At 34.5% G+C, this 23581-nt stretch overlaps 1 protein-coding gene across 2 annotated transcripts in view; it reads left to right on the top strand.

The window, feature by feature from the left end:
- Positions 1 to 23581, top strand: part of KCNK2 (potassium two pore domain channel subfamily K member 2) — a 219747-nt gene that overhangs the window by 34148 nt on the left and 162018 nt on the right. For both annotated transcript variants that reach the window (XM_044673543.1, XM_044673544.1), the window contains exon 2: positions 2158 to 2468. In XM_044673543.1, coding sequence (XP_044529478.1) covers positions 2158 to 2468 — 311 coding nt within the window. The remainder of the gene's footprint in view (positions 1 to 2157; positions 2469 to 23581) is intronic.

Below are 23581 nucleotides of genomic sequence, written 5' to 3' on the forward strand. Positions count from 1 at the left end.
CTTGAGTTTGTATTATTTGTCATTAGTATTGCTATTTATCATCCAGGTATGCTAATAGAGCCTGTCTGTCTATCTATCTATATAATCAAAACACCATGATTGATTTGTTTTTCCTTCATGAAAGTCACTGAAAAGCATAGCCCTTTGAGAAGTCAGAGCTTTGAATTTTCTTAATTATATAAGGTTAAAGACATTCATGCTACATTCAATTGTACGATCAATTATCTTTCAAGAAAGTAATAATGTAATGGTTTTAATCACTGGCATTATTACTGCAGCTGAATATAATTTGGGAGAAAAGACACACACACACACACACACACACACACACACACACACACAGACAGATGTTTTTTCTACCCATTTACATGTTGAGGTGTCCACACTTAGAATGTTTCCTTAAAATTTTTTTTCAGTAGGTGAAAGAAACATAGTTTATTGGTTTATAGGTATGAACTCTCTGTCTCTCTCTCTTTTTTTTTGAGAAAAGAGAAAAAAGGGGTATGAGTTCTGCTTGATGAAAAGACCATTTTTTTCATCCCCCACCACATTACAGCTGTGCTTAAGTCCAGAGCTTTAAATAGCTTTGTGTACAAAGCTTCTTGCCTAAGTGCTACTGTAGATTTATTTTATGAAATGAAACTGTGGTTGGTAGCTGTATAGTTTAACTCACAGAGGATAGTCTGGGAGAGGAGATTAACTGTGAAAAATGACATCTTGTCTTCACTCCTTACCAGATATATATTCATATGTTTTCAGTTGTGTTTGGAATTCTCACAAGGCTTCCTAAAGTGTGTCTTGCACCATCAGTATTAATGAATGTATCTATAAGGTACAATATAGTAAATTAACTTCCTTATATTGAAATATGAAATTTGGCAATTTTATCCATGACCCCTTATATATGTAAATTGATATTAGTCTCTCCTAATTCATGTGTGTACTTCTAATTCATTCCTGTCTAACAATCACCGTTTATTAAGTGACTACTATGTGCAAGGCACTGTACTTGTAAGGTCATAAAATTAATATATTTTGTTTAAAACTTTCAGTGGAATATTGCCATTCCACTGGTTTGTTGTTGTTGAGATAGAAATAATCAAATGTCCTTCAGTAGATGATTGATTCCCTTCTCTCTCTCTCCCCAAACACAGAATTCTTTTATCTCTCTTATTTTCTAAAAGGAAATCCATTAATGATATTTTTGAATAGCTGAGATGAATAATAAATGGCTTCATAGTTACAGCAGAGTGTATGAGAATTTGTAACAGGACATACGAATCCACCCTAATGGAACAATTATCTTTTTACAGAACATGGAGGGTACAAGAGCACAAGAGTAGGAGACAAATAGGAGACAAAGTTTAAATTTTCTTTTTCTGAATCATTAATCATGATTTAAATACTTGTTAGTTATACCTAGGATTGTGTAACTGGAAGTATCCATGAGTTTTCTATATAGAACATGGCACAATTTAAAAGAATGAAAAAAAGAGGAAACTTTATTTGGGGCTCCCACTGGACAATAGGTAAAGGAGTTTACATGTTGCAAAGAAGATCCAGTGCTACATTATAAATACTGCTGATTTGCTATGTACAAAAATGATGATATCTTAAGGAAATATATAAAAATAATCCTTATCTTAAATTGCAAAATGACAGCTTAAATTGCTTCTTATTGTTTTAACTGTAGAGAAGATTGTAAGCTTCTTGAGAATGGGGACCATCAGAATTCTTTTATGCATTTCAAGTATATAGGATTCAATAAACATTTATTACCTAGCATGGAAGATGGAAATTAAAAATAACCCAACAACCTAGTTTGCTCTGGCAAAATACTACAAATTAGGAATTCTTTGCAAAGCCTCATCTTTTTTTCAAGTTTCCAGGTCTATCTCTTTTTTCTTCCCTCATACCACATGACATCATGAAAGTAAAGATCCCATCCATTTCTCCGGACAGGTACCCATACATAGGACATTCGATCTGAGATTATAGGAAGTGACAATTGGTCTGAATATCATAGTTCAGCCACTTTCTACCAGGAAAGCAAGGAGAGTTGAAATAAGTTATGCTGGCCCCATATGAAAAGAAACTCACTCAACCAGAACACTCTAAGCCAACTCCAATTTAATACTCCTTCTCTGTTGTTACTAGTGGCGGCACCTGACTTGCTGGATCCTAAATCTGCCACTCAGAACTCCAAACCGAGGCTCTCATTTTCTACAAAACCCACAGTGCTTTCTTCCCGGGTGGAGAGTGACACAACCATTAATGTTATGAAATGGAAGACGGTCTCCACGATTTTCCTGGTGGTTGTCGTTTATCTGATCATTGGAGCCACTGTGTTCAAAGCTCTGGAGCAACCTCATGAGATTTCACGGAGAACTACCATTGTGATCCAGAAGCAGACATTCATATCTCAGCATTCTTGTGTCAATGCAACTGAGTTGGACGAACTCATCAAGGTAACCTGTATGTAAAGAGTTGCTGTTGTATATTTCCTGAGGAGAAAGAAGGAAAAGGATGCCAATTTAGACTGTAGAGTAAGGGTTGGCAGCATATAAGATGGGACACTATATTGCAGTGACAGTGGCCCTATAAGATTCCCCATCATACACATCTCTTTTATTTATTTATTTTTGTGCTTTTTTTCTGTCCTCTTCCCCTTACTCTCATATATCATTTACCCCCTCTCCTTTTTTCTTTTCCTTTTTCTAGCCCTATGTCATAGGCCTGCCAATAGTACCATTGATAGATTTGAGGGAGCTCTTTGGTTTACAGAATCAGTTGGTCCTGATGACTAATTATTAAGAAATTTAGAAATTAGAAAGAAATGTGTATATATTTGGGGGCTGCGAGGCTACTGTGAATTGTGTGAGTAGCAAGATGGCTATCTGAAATCAGAAGCAAAGGAGAGTTGTTTCACTTATTTGGTGCCCTTTATGGGCAACAAGTTGCTTCTGATTCTTTTTGCTCTAATCAGAGTGCACTTAGCATAACCTCCTTGGTGAATGCACCCAGATTATACTGATTAAACTTCCATTCAACAGAGTTAAAAGCAATTTACCACATCTCAGAGGAATTAACTTATTGATCTATCCTGACTTAGTTTAACTTGTTTTTTTTAAAAAAGGAAGAAAGAAGAAACCTGGAAAATTCCAGTTTAATTAAAAACACTTATTAAGCATTGACTGTATTGAGGATAGTGGGGTAAGCCTTGAGATAAAGCATTAACAGGTAGGGTTATTATTCCATTGACAGAATGGGATATTTCATTTGCTCCTTTCCCCTCCTTTAAATTGTCTTTATATTGGTCAAAAGGGTGAGACTAGAACTTTCACAGGAGGAGAGAAATGACTTATTATTAAAAATAATTTATATTTATATTTCTGTTATAAATTCTTATTCCTATATTGTTTCAAGTCAGACTAGAAGGAAAGCTAATTGTGGAAAACTTATCAGCTAATTTTTCTTTTCTTTATCTCTCAAAAAATCTAATTATCTGAATTTAATCAAATAAATTATTTGGGGAAAGGAATGATTATCTTTGAACAAGATGCATAATCTAGCAACTTCATTATAATATTCCTACCATATTCTATCTTTCTGTCTTTCCATGAACTGTCTTTCTATTTTACAACTATGCCATTTTGTCCTCAAAATTAGATGTCTAAAGTTAATAACCTTGTCCAGATCTGTGACCCATAGTTTTACTCACACTGGATCCTCCTTTTATTGGCCCAGAAAGTCTTTCCCACTTATCTTTCACTCACCCACAGCTCTTTCTCTATTCATATTTCCCTTTTCCCTTCCATATTTTGTTTACTTGGTGGTCTGTGGCAGATAGGATGGATTAATTTTAATTCAAGGTAGTGCTGGAGGCTGCAGTCTGTGAGTAGAAAGATTGTTGGACAATTCAGAGCTGCATAAATATGTTTAGGTTCTTCCAAATAATCTAGAAGTTATGATAGGTTGTTATATTGTGTAAGGGAAGGTTGGTTATTTTGGCCTCATTGTTTTTTAAATGGCTGAAGATTAATGAAGCATGATCCATTTTTATCTTAGTGATCTTCATAAACAATCAAATTTCACTTTATTTCTATGCAAATTGATTTATATTTGTCCATTTAAAATTTTTTTTCTTTCAATTCAATTTTTCTTCTTTTGAACTTTGAAAATTGTGATATGTGAGATTTTCTCTTATTGATTAAATGTGTAATCAGCCATCAAATCCATTGTTTCAAATTTTATTTTTCCTATAGGGGAATAGTTACCACTGACATATTAGGAAGTAAATGAAACTTCAACTCAGATCCTTGACTCCAAATTATATATTAGGAATTATGAAAGTGTAGGAGGTGGGAGATGATGGTAAAGAGAGATCATATATTAGAGGACCATTAGCAGATGCTATTTGTCTGACTGTCAACTTCTTTAATGATCCTCATTAGACTATATCAGGATGATTTCAAAAGTTGTAGGAGGAATTGATCTTTCCCCAGTATCCTTTCAGGTGTAGAATACTAGTGCTAATAAAAGAGAAAAGGACCATGGAAGTGCTTTAGAGGAAGACTTTATTGGCTTTAGATTTTCAACATTTCTCTCTCAACAACTTGAAGAGGACAATCAAACTAAACTTGTTCTGATGCAAAGAACCATTAATTAAAGGAAGAAATAAATTGGTAGGAAGAAATAAAATGAAGCTATTAAAATGTTGTTTTTTCATAGTTAATAAAGTCTCAATGTACAGAACCTTATTATTGTATTGTTTTGTCTAGGCTCAAAATCTAGTTATATTTCTCACATACATAATAAAAAGCACAAAGAATCTCCTGCTCTATAAGTTTTAGGAACTTGAGTTAATTTTTGTTATTAGAGCAACTAAGTAGCACAAATAGATAGCATTAATTGACAAATATTGATAAATTACTTTGGAGAGCATAAAGTATGTAAGCTACTAGATGTCATCAAGTATCACCCAAACTTATGTAATAAAGAATTCACTAAAAGAATATTAATGGAAAATAATGGATAGGAGAGTGTATCATTGGATGCTTTAATCACAAGTTGAGAAAGACTGAGGGGAATGACTATAATTATTAATTATAATACACTCTTTAAATAGTCTATGCCTGATTATTTCTTGAGTCTAAATTAAAATGAAACACACATATGACTTTACTTAATTCTAACCCATGTTCCCTAAGCAAATAAATGTTTACATAATGAAACTGATCATAAGTAATTGATATAAGAATTGACCAAATACAATTTAAAAATAAAAATTGAATATTATCAACAATAATAAGTACCTTGTACTTTTATAGGCTGTCTTTATAGCTTTTAAAATGCTTTCACATAAATTATCTCATTTGATCTTTGCCTCAATCTCATGAGGTAAGCAGGTCAGGCATTATTATCCTCATTTTACAGGTGTGAAATAGAAAGGTTAAGTGATTTGCTCAAGATTGTACACATAGTACCTACCTCTCTTCCCACTCTCACTTCTGTCATTTATCAATTCCCAGCGTGCTTTCCCATCTTTGTCAATGATTTCCTGGCTCGTGTTCTTTCTTTCTCTTGGGTCTTTTGCTACCATCTTCACTGATGTAAAAATACATTAATTATTTACCTAATATTTGAATCTATCAGAATTTCTTATCTTTGGTAGCTCTAGTGATTTTTCCTTTCACCCCATTGCTTTAAAACTATGGACTATAAATTTCCATTTTCTGACCACAACTTCTTGACCTTCTGTCTTTCCTTTTTACTTATATGTACTAAATAGGTACCAATGTGACTACCAGTTGCTTAAGTCTTCTCTCCTAATACATCACACTGATATTGACATCATTTGCTATCTTAAACAGACAAAATCCTATGATCAGCATTTTGAATTTTGTTTTCTGTCTCTTTCTCTTTATGCATAACAAATATAATCTCTATGCAGATTATTCCTAGAGCTATATTTCCAGCTCTAGTCTATCTTTTGAATTTTACTGACATCTCCAATTGCCTTTTGGAAAGGCAAAGTTAGCATGTCCAAAACAAAACTCATTATCATTTCCCCAAAACCTTCCTTGTTTGCAAACTTTCCAATTTCAGTCACAAGTTCTTCCACCCTTTCTAATCACATATTCTTACAACCTCAATGCTGTCAACTAAATTCCTTATTCTCACTTTCTTCATATATTTAATCCATTGTCAAATCTTATATTTTCTAAATTTATATCTCTTGCATATCTCCCCTTCTCTCCACTTACAGAGTCAATCGGTAAACATTTATTAAGTGCTTATTATGTGCTAGTCACCGTACTAACTGTAACATACAAAAAAAAACAAAAGAATCTCTGCTTTCAAAATATCTCACAGTTTTAAGGAGATTATATGCCAAAAACTATATGCAGTCATATATAGGATAAATTGGAAATAGTCAAAAGACAGAAGGCACTAGAATTAAAGATAGTTGACAAAACCCTCTAGAAGTCACAATTTTAGCTGGTACTTGAAGCAAATCAGGAGGCAGAGGAGAAGAGGAAGAGTATTCCTAGCATATAGGATAGTCAGCAAAATTTTCAGGAGTTTGGAAACAGGGTGTCTTGGAGGAATAGCAGAGGCCAGTCTCACTGGATCACAAGATTACATAGAAATATAAAGTGTAAGAAGCCTGGAAAGGGAAGGTGAACAGATTATGATAGGTTTTCAATGCCAAAGAAAAGATTTTTATTTTATACTGGAGGTGATAGGAAGCCATTGAAGTTTATTGAATGGAGGTTGACATGCTAAACTGTGCTTTAGGAAGATTATTTTGATATCAGAGCAGAAGGTGGAATGGAATGGGGAAGACACTAGTGACAAAAAGACCCACCAGCACCTGCCTGTTACAGTAATTCAGATGATAAAGGCTTTCACCCGGATAGTGGCAATATTGAAAGAGAGAAGAGGACAAATGTCAGAGATATTACAAAAGCAAAACTGATAACACTTTGCCAACAAATTGTTTTTGGGAGTGATGTTGGTGATAGGGTGGTCATGAATTGAGAATAACTCCTAGCTTGGAAGTCTAAATGACTAGGAGGATATTGCCACAGTAGAGAAATTAGAAAGAGGGGAATATGTTTAGGGAAAGATAATGAATTCGGAGTTGCACATGATGAATGTGTCCAAATGGAATATGCAGTCACAATTCAAGATTTGGTTCTCATCACCTCTCAGATTAATTTAATAGACTTACAACTGTTCTACTTTCCTAAATGTCTCTCCCTCCATTCCATCCTCCATCCATTGCCAATATGGTTTTTCCAAAACATAATTCTGAAAATGTTCCTTCTCATCCCACAGTGAGCTCCAATGACTCATTTATTTCTAAGATCAAATATTAAATCCCCTAGTATTTAAAGCTCTTTGTAACTTGGCTTCTTCCTACTTTTGCAATCCTCTTATGCTTTTCTCCCCTCCACATTCTACCATTCAGATACACTGGGCTACCTGCAGTTCTTTGAACAAAACACTTCATTTCCTAACTCTCTGCCTTTGTCTGGCTGTCCTTCTTGCCTGGAATACTTTCCCCTCTCACTTCTACTTAATTTCCTTGGCTTCTTTCAAGACTCAACTCTAAGTATACCATCTGCAGAAACTGTTTCCCATTTCTTCCATGTACAAAATTACTTTCTATGACAGATGAACCTTCCATCTATTCTGTATGTATATCACTATGTCTCCCCAAAAAGAATCTACCCTACATAAGGGTAGGGACTGCTTTTTTGTCATCTTTGTATCTTAACACAGTTCCTGTCATACAGTTGGTATTTAATAAATGCTTATTGACTGAGAGACAAATTTATGAAAGTAAATTGCAGATGAACTTCAAACTGAATATGTTAAAGGAGTTTTTACATCAGAAGTTCCCTATACTGATGGAATCATGAGTCTGAACCAAAACTATAGCAAAAAAGTTCTAAGATTTCCTGTGAACTTCAGTTCCACATCTCCTATTGCCTGTCAAACACCTCCACTTGGTTATCTTTCTAGCATCTAAAACCAACAAGTCAAAATTTGAATTCATAATTATTCTGCCCACCCCAGAACGTGCCCTAGCCTGCCAACGTTTTTTTTCTGTTGGCACCCTTCCGTTCTCTCACTATCTAGATCTGAAATCCTTGTGTCATCTTTAACTCTTCTCTCTTCAAATGTTGCCAAATGCTGTCAATTCTGTTTCATTTATCCTTGAAAAATTGACCCTTTTTCGCCATTCATTTTTGCCACCACACTACTGAAGGACCTGATCATGTCTCAAGTGGATGATTATTATAGGTAGTCTCCTTTCTGTTCACCCCAACACCAATTTTTCCTTTCTTCAATGTTTCTTTCCTGTAGCTAGTAAAAATAATCCTCAAATGCATAGGTCTAATGATGTCTTCCTCTAAAATGCTCAGAACATCCTTACTGCTAAGGAAGTAAAATAGAAGGTGCTTCACAGAATATTTTTAATTAAATTTTTTTATTTATTATAAAGTTTTGTTTTTCTAACTCAAGCTACTTTAAAAAAAAAGAAAAAAGAAAACCCTTGTATCAAATATACATAATCCAGAAAAACAATTTTCTATATTGGCTGAATCTAAAAATATGTCTTATCTTGAGTCCATCATCTCTCTTTAAGGAGGAAGATAGCATGCTTCATCATAGGCCCTCTGAATTCATGGTTGATCACTGAATCTATCAGAGTTCTTTAGTGTTTCACAGTTGTTTGCTTTACAATATTATTATTTTTATATAAATTGTCTTCCTGGTTCTTCTCACTTCATTCTACATCAGCATTTTACAAGTCTTCCCTGTTTTCTCTGAAAAAATAAAGCCCCTTTCATCATTTATCATGGCTCAACAATAGTCCATCACATTCATACAATTTGTTCAGCTATTTTCTAAATTGATGTACATTCTTGTAGTTTCTAGTTCTTTGCCACTATAATAAAAGCTACTATAAATATTTCTTTGAACATATTGGTTCTTTCTTTCTTTGATCTCTTTAGGGTATAGACCTGACAGAGTTTTCTCTAGATCAAAGGATATGAATACTTTAGAAAGCTTCATAAAATATCACAGAGTTTTTGAGCTGGAAGGAAACTCAAAGGTCATCCATTCCAAATCATACTCAAAAAAATGTTCTCTACTACATATGGTCCATAGAAAATGGTTGTTCAGTCTTTGCTTAAAGACCTCCATTGAGGGGGAACTCAAGAACTCTCAAGGTCTCCCATTTGTTAAGAAGCACCTTACTTAAAGCTTAAATGTATTTCTTTATAAGGTCTGTCTATAGCTCCTACCCCTGTTTCTCCTCCTCTGCAGCCAAATTGAACAAGCTTAAACTCTTTTTCACATGATAGCCCTTCAAATATTTCCATAATAAATGTTTGTTCAATTATAATTGATATTTAAGGCCTTCTACAATCTAACTCCAACCTACTGCCTTGATGTAGGCACTTCCAAAGGTCTTGAACCCCTTTTCTCTTTTCATTTTCTTCTTTGTTAATGTTATCCATTGTTATGGCTTCATTCAGCAATTCTTTGAATATAAATCCAAAATTCAAATTTTTCTGATTTACTTTTCTTCTAAACACAAATATCAAAAGACTATACATTTATTAGGTTCTTATTATATGTCCTTCACTGTGCTACGTGCTGAAGATACTGAGGAAAAGAAGACCATCCTTGTCTCCAGGTGCTTATCTTCTAATGTAATAATAAAGCTACTCAGATCAATGAGTGTGAGAGGCAAGATACATATTTATAACAAAACAACTTAATTAATGACTAATAAAATAAAGTATTACTATAAAAGTATAGTAAAATGTACATTTCAAATACTTTCCCACCACATGATATTCATTAAGACAGGCAACCTGGAGGTTGCCAGGAGCACTGAGGAGTTAACTAATTTTTCCAATGTTGTACAGTCAGTATGTATGAGACTACCTTTCTGTCCTCTATAATATATTGTTTCTGAAAACTGCTGTTGTATGATAGAAGATTTCTACACAAGCTGCCCAGAGTTATGGTCTGGCACTTTGGCATAAAATGCTTAAATATATGAGCTTCTAACTATTGTGCATGATTGAGCAAGAGAGATAACAGCAATGTAATATAATCAGAGGACTGTCTGTTTTTTCTATCTTTTTTCCTTGTCTTAAAATCAATTATTTATGTCCAAATATTCCTCCCCTCCCATGGTAACTAGGCTTTTCTTTTTCTTTTTAAAAAGTACCTTTTGGTATAGAAATCCTAGTCTATTTAAAATTATGCCAACTGTTTCCACTCTGTCCTTATTTATCCTCTCAGATAACTCTCAACTATCTCTCAAAAGTTAGTGGGGCATAATTTCCCTCTACTGAAAACATTGTGCCTTCCCAGTTAGGTTACGTTTGCTTATGTAGTCAAATGATCCTACATTTCATGATATGATCCTATCCCATTATTCTTTAGACTATTTCTCAGCCAGTTCACTTTCATTCAGGATCTGCAATTTTGTATGTGGGTTGACTTCAATTTTTATGTCCAAGTATTAACCACTCTGTTCAGTGGGCATAACAATACTAGAGCCACAATAATGCCACAAGGTTAAACTGTTAACTGAAAAGTGGCAAACATTTGCAGGCTCTTTAGTTGAAAAGGTTTGGTGGTTGTTGTTGTTTTCCTCTTTTTAAGAGTACCAAAGGAATTGACAATCACAAGATGCTCCTAGAAGCTTATTGTGTTCTTTGGTTATGTAAAAGTGAAGGTGGCTTTGGGAAATAAGTGAATATGAGGAATTGGAGGACTGGGAAAACTGGGAAAATCCTCTCTAGAAGTCACTGAATGCCCAAACAAATCACAACAAAGTTCATTCCAGGGAAAGGGGACTTTAATTGGTTTTTAGGTTTTGTAATTTTTAGGATTCCAACAGCGTTTTTATTTTTGTTTTTGTGTTTTGCATTCGTCAAATTCCTATTCAACAGCTCTCCCTGACACATCTAACTACTCCTTTAATTTTTGCTAGTGCCTGTATATAGAAAATTATGGATTTAGGCCTCCCTTTTAAAATGTGAGTTTCTTCTGTTGAATGAAAATTACTTTTACTTTAATTGTTTTTACATAGGTTATATCCCAATGTGTTAACTAGGAAATATATCTAATCTTAAGACTATATAAGATGAATTTTCCCAATTAGATATGTACTTTGTTCCAATGAGAAGGCAAAGCCCATTGGTGTCTGAGGATTTTGAATGAAGAAGCAAGAGAAATTACAAAACCAAAGTATAGAATAATTCACAGGGTAGGACAATATTAGATAGGAGAGGGATTCCAGTTGTCTTGGGTGCAGAGAGGACTTGGCAATTGAGGTTTGGGAGGTGAACCTGTATATTTTCCCATTTTCATGGCTATCATACTTTTACTAGAATAATTTACAAGCTCAGTTCTGCTACCTTCGTGACACTAGTTAATTTTTGTCTAGCTCCTACTTCCACTCCTTGAGGTCTCTTCAGTTTTGGATTATTTCAATCTGCTAAAACCAAAGAGAAAAGAGGAAGCACAATAGTCATAGCAGTTTTATAGCACGGGATAATAGAAGAGGGCTGTGCTACCCTCAGCTGGACAGGCTCTGCTGGACTGAGTCTGCAAAGCTGTCTCCTTTAACAGTTGCCCAAGCCAAGTAGCCAAGAAAGAGTTGGGAATGTGTTGACAACTTTAGCCTCTTGACTTGGGGTTGGGTTTGTTGTTGGTATGGGCTAGTATTAATGCTAGATGGATAACGCTGAAATTATGACTGCGTGAAATAATGTTCCCCTTTCTAATAGCTTTGAATGGTCACTAATTAGGAAAGGTACTCCAATCTTTAGTTGAACTTAGTAACAAGGTTTATTATTACAAGGTCACTTAACAAGGGTTCAGGAACAAAGAATGAGGTAAGAGGCTTTGGGGATGCTATATCTAAGTTAATATAAAGTAAATGATCAGAAATTGTTGATGCTGGTAGACCAGTTATAAGCTGGAGCTTCTTCACCTTCTCACTAACCCTGGCTTGACCTGACCAGAGCCAAACTAAAGGATAGGGAAGGCTATTGATGTTCTTCTTGGATGTAATATTGTTCTCTCTCAGCTCTATTGACAAAAGGTATGACAGCTCTCTAGGTCTTTCAGGCAAGGAAGTTAGATTGCAGGTACAAAGGCCTACCCACCCTCTTGAACCTCCCTCCACCCAAGGATGCTCCAGAATGAGCTGCTCTGTGCTGTGCATGATGGGTATTTATCAGGTTGGTTCCAACTGTCTTTTGGCCATTCTGAGGTCTTCAACTGACGATCCTGTCACTCAAGATGATTTCCATTTCGTCCCAGAAATTCCTTATAACAAATCCCTTCAGAGTCCTGTTGAGACACAGGATTCATTTAAAATCGACTTTAATCAAATTAAATTCATTTCAGTGAGTTTTATTAAATAGCTATTTTATGCAGAAACTATGGCAGGCACTAGTGGGAGGGGAATATAAAAATTTGCAAAAAAGATAGTCTAATGATTGGGGATGTAGATTGAAACTGCCACACCAATGCAACTATCAACAATTTAGAAATAGGTCTTGATCAATGACACATGTTAAAACCAGTGGAAATGCGCATCAGCCATGGGGCAGGGGGAGATGTGGGGGTGAAGGGGAAAGTAAGAGAATGAATTATGTAACCATGTTAAATTTTCTAAAAAATAAATATTAATAAATGTTTTTAAAAAAGATAGTCTACTCTCATTGAACTTCATGGATTACCATTTAGCAAAAATATCCACAAATTGATCCATTATAAATTAGATCATATTAGTGTATATAAGAAAAGCTATTTTAGAACTAGGAAGCAGAGATTATGTAATTTGGAAGGAACCACCAAGACTTAGGTTATCCTAGCCCTTCTTTTTACAACAGAGAAAACTGAGGTCCAGAAAAGTAGTCATTTACTACTAATATGGAAACAAATTTTACATGATAATACATGTATATCCAAGACCAAATTTCTCACCATTGCCAGGAGATGGAAGGGATAATATAGAGGGAGATGATTTGAATCTTATAATTTCAGAAAATGTCAGTTGAAAATTAGTATTACATGTTATTGAGAAAATAAAATATTCAAAAATTAAAGGAAAAAAATTGTAGCCCACCCAAAGTAATTATTTACCTACAGCCACATAAATATTAAGTCTGGCAACTAGGATTCAAACACGGGTCTTCTGATTCCTATTCTGTGGCTTTTTCCAGAGTCCTATTTGTCTTGCCTTAGAGTTGTGAGAAAACACACCTTCCTGAAACCAGCACACTCTATTCTCAAACAGATTCCCAAGAAAGGCAAAGCAAAACAGCAGAGGTAAAATGTGTTTCATTACCTCTAGGTCCATCCACTGCCTGATTTTTTAGACCTTAAATACAAAGAAAGTTTTTTTTTGGTTTGTTTTGCAGAGGAGAGGCAACTTTTCTTATTTTAGCCATGAAAACAAGGTTTTTCAAAGTAAATACAGTTTAATGAGCAGCATTTTGCCAGGCATAAATTTTATAAGGCCATGGCTCAAGTGTTTACAGCTCATTTTTACCATTATTTGATTTTGAGATAGGTAAATTAGTTCCTATTTGTTGTGCCAAGTGCTTAGAAATGAAAATTTCTGTGGAATTATTGAGCTTGTTTGCTGCTCTCTTCCTGTTTGAATTGCAGTAGGTACTATTAATAATTTCTCAGTGAGATGAATTATTTTTACTTCCTTTAAAAAGGGCATCTATTCTATCATAAATTATGCTACCTATAGGAAAAGTAAAATTTCATGATATTTGATAAATTGCATTTAAAGAAATTAAAATTTAGAAAATTAAAGAAAAATGCATCTAATCATGGAGCAACTAAACTAGTTCATTTAAAAATATCAAACATTGATTTGTAAAATGGTTTTTTAAATGTCTTAATTTTTGTTTAACAAAACACACTTCTTGTGCTTTCCTCTCCATTATCAGTCAACCTCATTTGTTTTGTGTATGCTATTCTTAGAATACACTAGGATCTATATTCTCTTGATCATTAAGGAATAAATGGATGCCATTTAAGAACAATGATTTAGTTCAAACCTTTTTTAAGGGCATAATATGTGCTAGGCACTGGGAGAAAGGCAAAGTTTAGTTAAGACCTGATCTATACCCTTATGGAGTTTGCAGTCTGCTATGGGAATAGAATAAGATGCATAACCCAGACTGCTGTCATATACAACAAGGCATGTTAAGTAAATTGTAGAAGTATAATTGAGGGTCTTATTTAAAGACAGAAATAGAATAATCCTTATAAATAATACCTAACATTTATATAGCATTTTTATGTGCTAGGCACTATGCTAAGCATTTTATAGTTATTTGTTTCATTTGACACTTATAACAACCCTAGGAGGCAGGTGCTATTACTATTCCTATTTTATAGATAAGAAATTGAGTTGAATAGAGGTTGAGTGACTTGCCAAAAGTTACACAGCTCTAAGTGTCTAAGGCCAGATTTGAACTCAGGTGTTCCTGACTCCAGGACTAGTGCTCTATCATCTGTGTCACCTAGCTGCTCCCAAATGCATAAATATATAGCACAAAAGCATAATTGATCATGACTTTGTAGACCTATAGATACAAAATGTTGCAGAGGTAAATATGATAGAAATGATTAACCAGGAAAGATGAATTGTAATTGATTTCTGAGGGGAAAAGATTTTTGAGTAAAGTTTTTAGGCTAGTTAGGTGGCACAGTAGATAGAATGTTGGGTCTAGAGTCAGGAAGACCTGAGTTCAAATACAGCTTCAGATATGTACTACCTATGTGATCCTGGGCAAGTTACTCAACCCTGTTTACTGGAGAAGGAAATGGCAAAAATGGAAAACCACTCCAGTAATTTGCTAAGAAAACAACCCCAACTGGGGTTCCAAAAAGTCAGATACAGCTAACTGAAATGACTTTTCAAGGAAGGATAAGGTGAAATTTGATGAAAAGGAATGGAAAGTTCCCTATATTCAAGGTTAATCTGATGAATAAGTATTGTAAAGTGGGAAGAAACAAGTTGTACAGGAATTATATATAGTTTGGGAATTCTGGTGAGATTAGGTCAAAGTTGACATGACCTTAGAAATGGGGACAGCTATTGGGGAGAGGCTGATTGGTTGAGGAGTAAGATATAATTATGAGTAAATGTAAAGTAAATGTTTTTTAAAGTAGATAAAATAGTGAGAATATTACCTAGAACATTTTTCTTCTCTGTGGTAGAAATTTTTTATATTTTTGTTTGATTTACTCCCTCAAAATCAATTTTCAATATATCTCAAGAATATTAAAGTGTTGAATTTTTAAAGCACAAGATTAATTCATCCTGGGTGTATTGAAGTTTAGGCTTTAGAGAAAATGAATGGTTACATTTTGTCAGTAAAATTGTCTTTTTTTCTAGGTTAAAAGAGTTAAGCATTGTCTCTTGAATATTTCATTTTTGGAGAGAAACTTATCAAATGATGACAATTGGCATATGATTTGAGCAGGCCTTATATTCTAGTTCATGAAACTGATGTCAAATCATTTAGTTTATTAAAATTTTTCTTGGTTGCATTTTAAAGTAAACATCCCTATGAGATATTTTTCTTAGACTGTTTGTTCATTGATGTTATGAAATTAAATAGTTTGTGGATGGTAGTGGAATACCCTTTACTTTACTCACTGAATACCCTATGACCTGTCTATTTCTTTTTTTTTTTAGATTTGAATATTTTATTTTTTTAGAAAAATTTTCCATGGTTATATGATTTTTGTTTTTACTTTCCCCTTCCCCTCCCCTTTACCAGCCACCTCCATATCCAATGCATATTTCCACTGGTTTTAACATGTGTGATCAATCAAGACTTATTTACATATTATTGATAGTTGCATTGGCTTGGTCATTTTGAGTCTATATCCCCAACCATGTCCATATCAAACCATTATTCAAGTGGTTATTTTTCTTCTGTATTTCCACTCCTGCAGTCCTTTCTCTGAGTGTGGGTAGCGTTCTTTTCCATAAATCCCTCAGAATTTTCCTGGGTCATTGCATTCCTGCTACTACACTACACAAGTCCATTACATTCGATTTTTACCACAGTGTATCAGTCTCTGTGTACAATGTTCTTCTGGCTCTGCTCCTTTCACTCAGTATCAGTTCCTCGAGATCATTCCAGTTCACATGGAATTCCTCCAGTTTCTTATTATTTTGAGCATAATAATATTCTATCACCAGCATATATCACAATTTGTTCACCTATTCCCCAATTGAAGGGCAGACCCTCGTATTCCAGTTTTTTTGCCACCACAAAAAGCGCAGCTATTAATATTTTTTGTACAAGTCTTTTTATCTATGTTCTCTTTGGGGTACAAACCCAGCAATGCTATGGCTGGATCTAAGGGCAGGCAGTCTTTTAGAGCTTTTTGGGCATAGTTCCAAATTGCCATCCAAAATGGTTGGATCAGTTTACAACTCCACCAGCAATGCATTAATGTCCCAATTTTGCCACATCCTCTCCAACATCCATTACTCTCTCCTGCTATCAATATAGTCAATCTGCTAGGTGTGAGATAGTACCTCAGAGTTGTTTTGATTTGCATTTCTCTAATTATTAGAGATTTAGAATACTTTCTCATGTTCTTATTGATAGTTTTGATTTCTTTATCTGAAAATTGCCTATTCATGTCGCTTGCCCATTTATCAATTGGGGAATGGCTTGATTTTTTATACAATTGATTTAGTTCCTTGTATATTTGGGTAATTATACCTCTGTCAGACTTTTTTGTTATAAATATTTTTCCCAGTTTGTTGTTTCTATTCTGATTTTGGTTAAATTGCTTTTGTTTTTACAAAAACTTTTAAATTTACTGTAATCAAATTATTTATTTTACATTTTTAAATTTTTTCTAACTCTTTCTTGGTTTTAAATTTTTCCCTTTCCCATAGATCTGACAAGTATACTATTCTGTGTTCACTTAATTTACTTATAGTTTCCTTTGTTATATTTAAGTCATTCACCCATTCTAAATTTATCTGGTGTAGGGTGTGAGATGTTGATCTAAACCTAATCGCTCGCATAATGTTTTCCAATTTTCCCAACAGTTTTTTGTCAAGTAGTGGATTTTTGTCCCAAAAGTTGGGCTCTTTGGGTGTATCATATACTGTCTTGCTGATGTCACTTACCCTAAGTCTATTCCACTGATCCTCCTTTCTGTCTCTTAGCCAGTGCCATATCATTTTGATGACCACAGCTTTATAGTATAGCTTAATATCTGATAATGCTAGGCCACCTTACTTCACCTTTTTTTCCCATTATTTCCCTTGATAGTCTTGATCTTTTGTTCTTTCAAATGAACTCTGTTAATAGTTTTTTCTAATTTTGTAAAAAAGTTTTTTGGTAGTTTGATAGGCATGTTGCTAAACGGGTAAATTAATTTGGGTAGAATGGTCATTTTTATTATTTTAGTTCGTCCTACCCATGAGCAATCAATGTCTTTCCAATTGTTTAGATCTAGTTTTAATTGTTTGGAAAGTGTTTTGTAGTTGTGTTCATATAATTCCTGTATCAGTTTTGGTAGATAGATTCCTAAGTATTTTATATTGTCTAGGGTGATATTAAATGGTGTTTCTCTTTTTACCTCTTGCTGTTGTGATGTGTCAGAAATATATAGAAATGCTGATGATTTATGTGCATTTATTTTGCATCCTGCAACTTTGCTAAAGTTGTTGATTATTTCTATTAGCTTTTTAGTTGATTCTCTAGGATATTTTAAGTAGACCTTCACATTATCTGCAAAGAGTGATAGCTTAGTCTCCTCACTGCTTATTTTAATACCTTCAACTTCTTTTTCTTCTTTAATTGATACTGCTAGTGTTTCTAGTACAATGTTAAATAATAGAGGTTATAGTGGGCATCCTTGTTTTACTCCTGATCTTATTGGGAAGGCTTCTAATATATCTCCATTGCATATGATGCTTGTTGATGGTTTTAGATATATACTGTTTATTATTTTTATGTAATGTTCTGCTATTCCTATACTTTTTAGTGTTTTCAAAAGGAATGGATGTTGTATTTTGTCAAAGGCTTTTTCAGCAACTATTGAGATAATCATGTGGTTTTTGTTGGTTTGCTTGTTGATATGGTCAATTATGTGAATGGTTTTTCTTATGTTGAACCATCCTTGCATTCCTGGTATAAATCCCATCTGATCATAATGAATAACCCTCGTGACCACTTGCTGGAGTCTTTTTGCTAGTATTCTGTTTAAGATTTTTGCATCTATGTTCATTAAAAAGATTGGTCTGTAATTTTCTTTCTCTGTTTTTGATCTACCTGGCTTTGGGATCAGTACCATATTTGTTTCATAAAAGGAGTTCAGTAGAACTCCTTCTTTGCTCATTATGTAAATTAGTTTGTATAGTATTGGAATTAGTTATTCTTTGAAGATTTGATAGAATTCACTTGTGAATCCATCTGGTCCTGGTGATTTTTTTCTTTGGGAGTTCTTTGATAGCTTCTTCAATTTCTTTTACTGATATGGGATTATTTAAGTATTATTTAAGCCTTCTTTTTCTCATTTGAAGCCCAAAAGATTATTTAAGTATTTCTTCTACTGTTAATCTAGTCAAATTATAATTTTGTAAATATTCATCCATCTCACCTGGATTGCTGTATTTATTGCCATATATTTGGGCAAAATAGTTTTTAATGATTGCCTTTATTTCCTCTTCATTAGAGGTGAGGTCTCCATTTTCATCTTTGATACTGATGATTTGGTTTTCTTCTTTCCTTTTTTAAATTGGATTGGCCAGCAATTTGTCAATTTTGTATGTTTTTTTCCAAGTTCCAGCTTCTAGTCTTATTTATTAATTCAATAGTTCTTTTATTTTCAATTTTATTGATTTATCCTTTAATTTTTATAATCTCTAATTTGGTCTTTAGCTGGGAATTTTTAATTTGTTCCCTTTTTAGTTTTTTTTTTAAATTTGCATGCCCAATTCATTGATCTTTGTCCTCTCTAATTTGTTAATACATGTACTCAAGAATATAAATTTCCTCCTGAGTACTGCCTTTGCTGAATCCCACAGAGTTGGTAGGATATCTCATTATTGTCATTCTCTTCAATGAAATTATTGATTGTTTCTATGATTTCTTCTTTAACTAACTGGTTTTAGAGAATCATATTATTTAATTTCCAATTAGTTTTTGATTTGCCTGTCCATGTGCCCTTACTAATTACTATTTTTATTGTATTTTGATTTGTGAAGGTTATATTTATTATTTCTGCTTTTTGCATTTGTTTGCAATGTTTCTATGCCATATTATATTGTCAATCTTTGTGAATGTACCATGTAAAACTGAAAAGGTGTATTCCTTTTTGTCCCTATTTATTGTTTTCCACATTTCTATTAAATCTGATTTTTCTAGGCTTTCATTCACCTCTTTTATCTCTTTCTTATTTATTTTTTTGGTTTGATTTATCTAAATCTGAAAGAGGAATATTTAAGTCTCCCACTAGTATGGTTTTACTATCTATTTCCTCCCTGAGCTCTGCCAGTTTCTCCTTTATGAATTTGGATGCTATACCATTTGGTACATACATGTTGAGTACTATTATTTCCTCCATATCTATACTGCCTTTTATCAGGACATAATTACCTTTCCTGTCTTTTTTTTTAAACCCTTGTACTTCGGTGTATTGTCTCATAGGTGGAAGATTGGTAAGGGTGGGCAATGGGGGTCAAGTGACTTGCCCAGGGTCACACAGCTGGGAAGTGGCTGAGGCTGGGTTTGAACCTAGGACCTCCTGTCTCTAGCCCTGACTCTCACTCCACTGAGCTACCCAGCTGCCCCCGCTTTCCTGTCTTTTTTAATCATATCTATTTTTACTTTGGCTTTGTCAGAAATCATGATCACCACTCCTGCCTTCTTTTTCTCATTTGAAGCCCTTTCTTCTTATGCTATTTCCTTTTAAACCAGTGGTTTGTTTTAGACCAGACCCCCTTGTGCCCTCCCTTGATTTACTTCCCTTTCCTCCCCTTCCCTTATTATTCCCCTCTTTTTATTTTTTAAGGCCTAATGAATTTCCTCCTGCCTCTCCTCCCCTCCCATTTTTTGACCTACCCACTCCCCTGCTCCCCTTGTTTAATTCCTTCTGAATTTCTCAGTAGGGTTAGATAGAATTCTAACTCGTCCTTCTCAGTGTTAATTCTGCTGAGAGTAAGATTTAAATATTACCTCTTAATACTCTCTTCCTCTCCTTCTAATATTAGTATTCATCCCTTTCCCTTCTCATGCCCTCTTTTTGTGGTATAGAATATCCTATTTTTCTTATTTATTTAAGTTTCTCTTGGTGCCATCTACTATTCAACCCCCTTTTCCCTCCACCCTCCAACCCCCCCAGCTCAACTTAGACCATTTATTGCTCCAACCTCTCCCTATGAATAATTCTTCTAAATACTATAATAGTAAATACAGTTTTTGAAAATTATACATAACATTTCTCCATAAAGGAATACAAATAATTTGATTTTATTAAAGCCCTTAAAGAGGCAAATTTAAAAATAAGAGTTTTCTTTCTTTTTCTTCTGTGTCTTATTTACCTTTTCATGTTTCTCTTGGGTTTTGTGGTTGGATATCGAACTTTCCCTTTAGTGCTGGTCTTTTCTGTGTAAATGCTTGGAAATCTTCTATCTTGTTGAATGTCCATACTTTCCCCTGGAAGTATATAGTCAGTTTTGATGGGTAGGTGATCCTTGGTTGTAGACCAACTTTTCTTGCCTTTCTGAATATCATATTCCAAGCCTTGCTGTCTTTTAGTGTGGAGGCTGCTAGATCCTGTATGATCCTGATTGGTGCTCCTTGATATCTGAATTGTCTCTTTCTGGCTTCTTGTAACATTTTTTCTTTTACTTGGAAGCTCTTGAATTTGGCTATTATATTCTAGGGGTTATCTTTTCAGGGTTTAGTGTAGAGAGTGATCTATAGATCCTTTCAATGTCTATATTGCCCTCTTGTTGTAGAACTTCAGGGCAGTTTTGCTGAATAATTTCTTTTAGTATGGAGTCCAAATTTCTATTAATTTCTGCTTTTTCAGGAAGACCAATGATTCACAAATTTTCTCTTCTAGACGTGTTTTCTTGATCTGTCAATTTCTCAGTGAGATATTTCATGTTTCCTTCTATTTTATCAGTCTTTTGAATTTGCTTTATTTGTTCTTGCTGTCTTGAAAGATCATTGGCTTCTACTTGCCCAATTCTGGTCTTTAGAGACTGGTTTTCTGTTATAATCTTATGGTTTTCCTTTTCGGTTTGGTCTATCCTGTTTCTAGCTGTTTAATTTTGGTTTCCAATTTGCTTACCATTTCATTTAATTTGGGGGCATCTTTTTCCAACTGGGAGTTTCTTTCTTTTAACCTGTTAAATTCCTTTTGAGCTACTTCCCACTACTCTCACCAAATCTCTTCCATCTTTCTCATGATCTCAGTTTGAACTTTTCAAAAGCTTGTGACCAATTTTCATTTTTGGGGGAAGGTTTGTATGTGATTACTTGTTTTTTCTCCTCTGATGTTTGCACTGTTGTTTGGATTTTTCTGTGTAAAAGTTGTCGAGAGTTAAAGATTTCTTCTTGATTTTTCTCTTTTTGGATTCTTGTGACTGGCTTGCCATTATTATTATTTCTTTCTCAGTTAGAAGTCTGAGTGAGGCAGACAGGCTCTCTGCCTATGGAGCTGTGGAGCAGTTTTGACCTGAGTCACTGAGCCGTGAGCCCTCTCAGATTTATCCTCATGCCCTGGGTTGGTCTGTGCTCTTTAGGCTCCTAAGGTGTCAAGTCTAGTTGTTCTCAGTCAAGCCTCCTGGTGGTCCCTTTGCTTGCTCCTCTGCCTGAAGCTCCTTTAACAGTCTCAGGGAGCTTCATCAACAGTCATGCACCCTTCTGCACTGGGTCCCCACCCAAGGTCCGCACCTGCACTCAGGGTCCATGTCCATACCTGCACTCAAGGTCTGTGTTCAAAGTCTGCATGTTCTTTTGCCTCTTGGGGTCTTAAGTCTTGCTGCTCTCAGGAGCAGTCTTGGTGATCCCAGGTAGCTAACTCTTGTGTGCTGGCTTTGGCACCGTAGGTGGTGTGGGGGGAGGGGGTTGCTCAGCTCTTGTTTTAGTGAGAGCTATTTCACTCCCTTATAGCACAGAAATGCCCCAATCCCACATAACTGCAATGCTGTGCCCTTTGTGGGGTCCCTTTGTTCGTCTGGGTTTGTTTTTATGTCCTCTTGAGGAATCCTATGTATGTGGATTAGGAGAGGTTAAGCAGCTGGTTTTTACTCTGCCACCATCTTAACCCAGAAGTTTCCTGTCTATTTCTTAACTAAAAAGAAAGTATAAATTTTCTCCTATGAACTTCTTCATAAATAAAAAATAGACACACCCTGGAGTGATTCACGAACAAGAAACTCATGATATACAATTTGGGGCAGTGTTTGCATTCTCTTTGATATATATATATATCTATATATCTATATATATCTATATATATATATCTATATATATATATATATACACACATATACATATATATATATGTATGTACCATATATATTACATATACAGTAGTGAAGAATTGGCACAATGATAGTGTATCTACTTCATAGGGTTGTAAGAACATTGTAAGCTATGTGATATTTTCTCATTGTGAGCCATTATTATCATTAACAATAATAACTATAAGCATTATTATTCAAACCTTAAAGGTAATGCAAACAGCAAAACACACTTATGGTTTTCTGAAGAAGAAAACTATTTTACTGGAGGCTGTTCAAAATTTTATGGCTACAGTCGACTAGGAAATCAATCAATAAAAAAGTAAGAATGAATACTAATTATGCTCCAGGCATTGTGTTACGAGTTGGGGATAGAAACATGAAAATATAGTCCTTGATTCCAAGGAACTTATATTCTGTGGGGAAGAGAACATGTAAATAACTAGATAGCATACAAGGCATACACTGAGTGGATGGGGAGTATCTGAAAGGGGAGGCTGAGCATGTGCCTTCAAAAGGTGAATTCTGACCTAAGTCTTGTCAGAAGCCAAGGAAACTAAGAAGTGGAAAAGAGGAATGCTATGTTTATTTTTCTATTATTTCAAATTCTTTTTTTACAGCTCTATTTCTTACTATTCTCACTTTTTTTTCCCAGTTTTTTCCTCTTCTATTTAAATAAAGCAATGAGCTAATTTTGATCTTTTTTCTTTAGCCCCTGGTTGTTGTTTTGTCATTTCATCAATGTCCCAACTCTTTGTGACACCATTTAGGATTTTCTTTGCAAGGATACTATAGTGGTTTTCCATTTCCTTCTACAACTTGCTTTACTGAGAGGAAACTGAGGCAAACAGGATTATGTGATTTTTTTCCAAGGTCATATAGCTAGTGTCTGTGACCAGATTTGAACTCAGGATGATGAGTCTTCCTGATACCAGATTTCATGCTCTACTGTGGCACATAAGTGCTCTAAGGCTGACATATATC

Source organism: Gracilinanus agilis, chromosome 4 (genome assembly GCF_016433145.1).
Source record: "Gracilinanus agilis isolate LMUSP501 chromosome 4, AgileGrace, whole genome shotgun sequence".
Lineage (NCBI taxonomy): Eukaryota > Metazoa > Chordata > Mammalia > Didelphimorphia > Didelphidae > Gracilinanus > Gracilinanus agilis.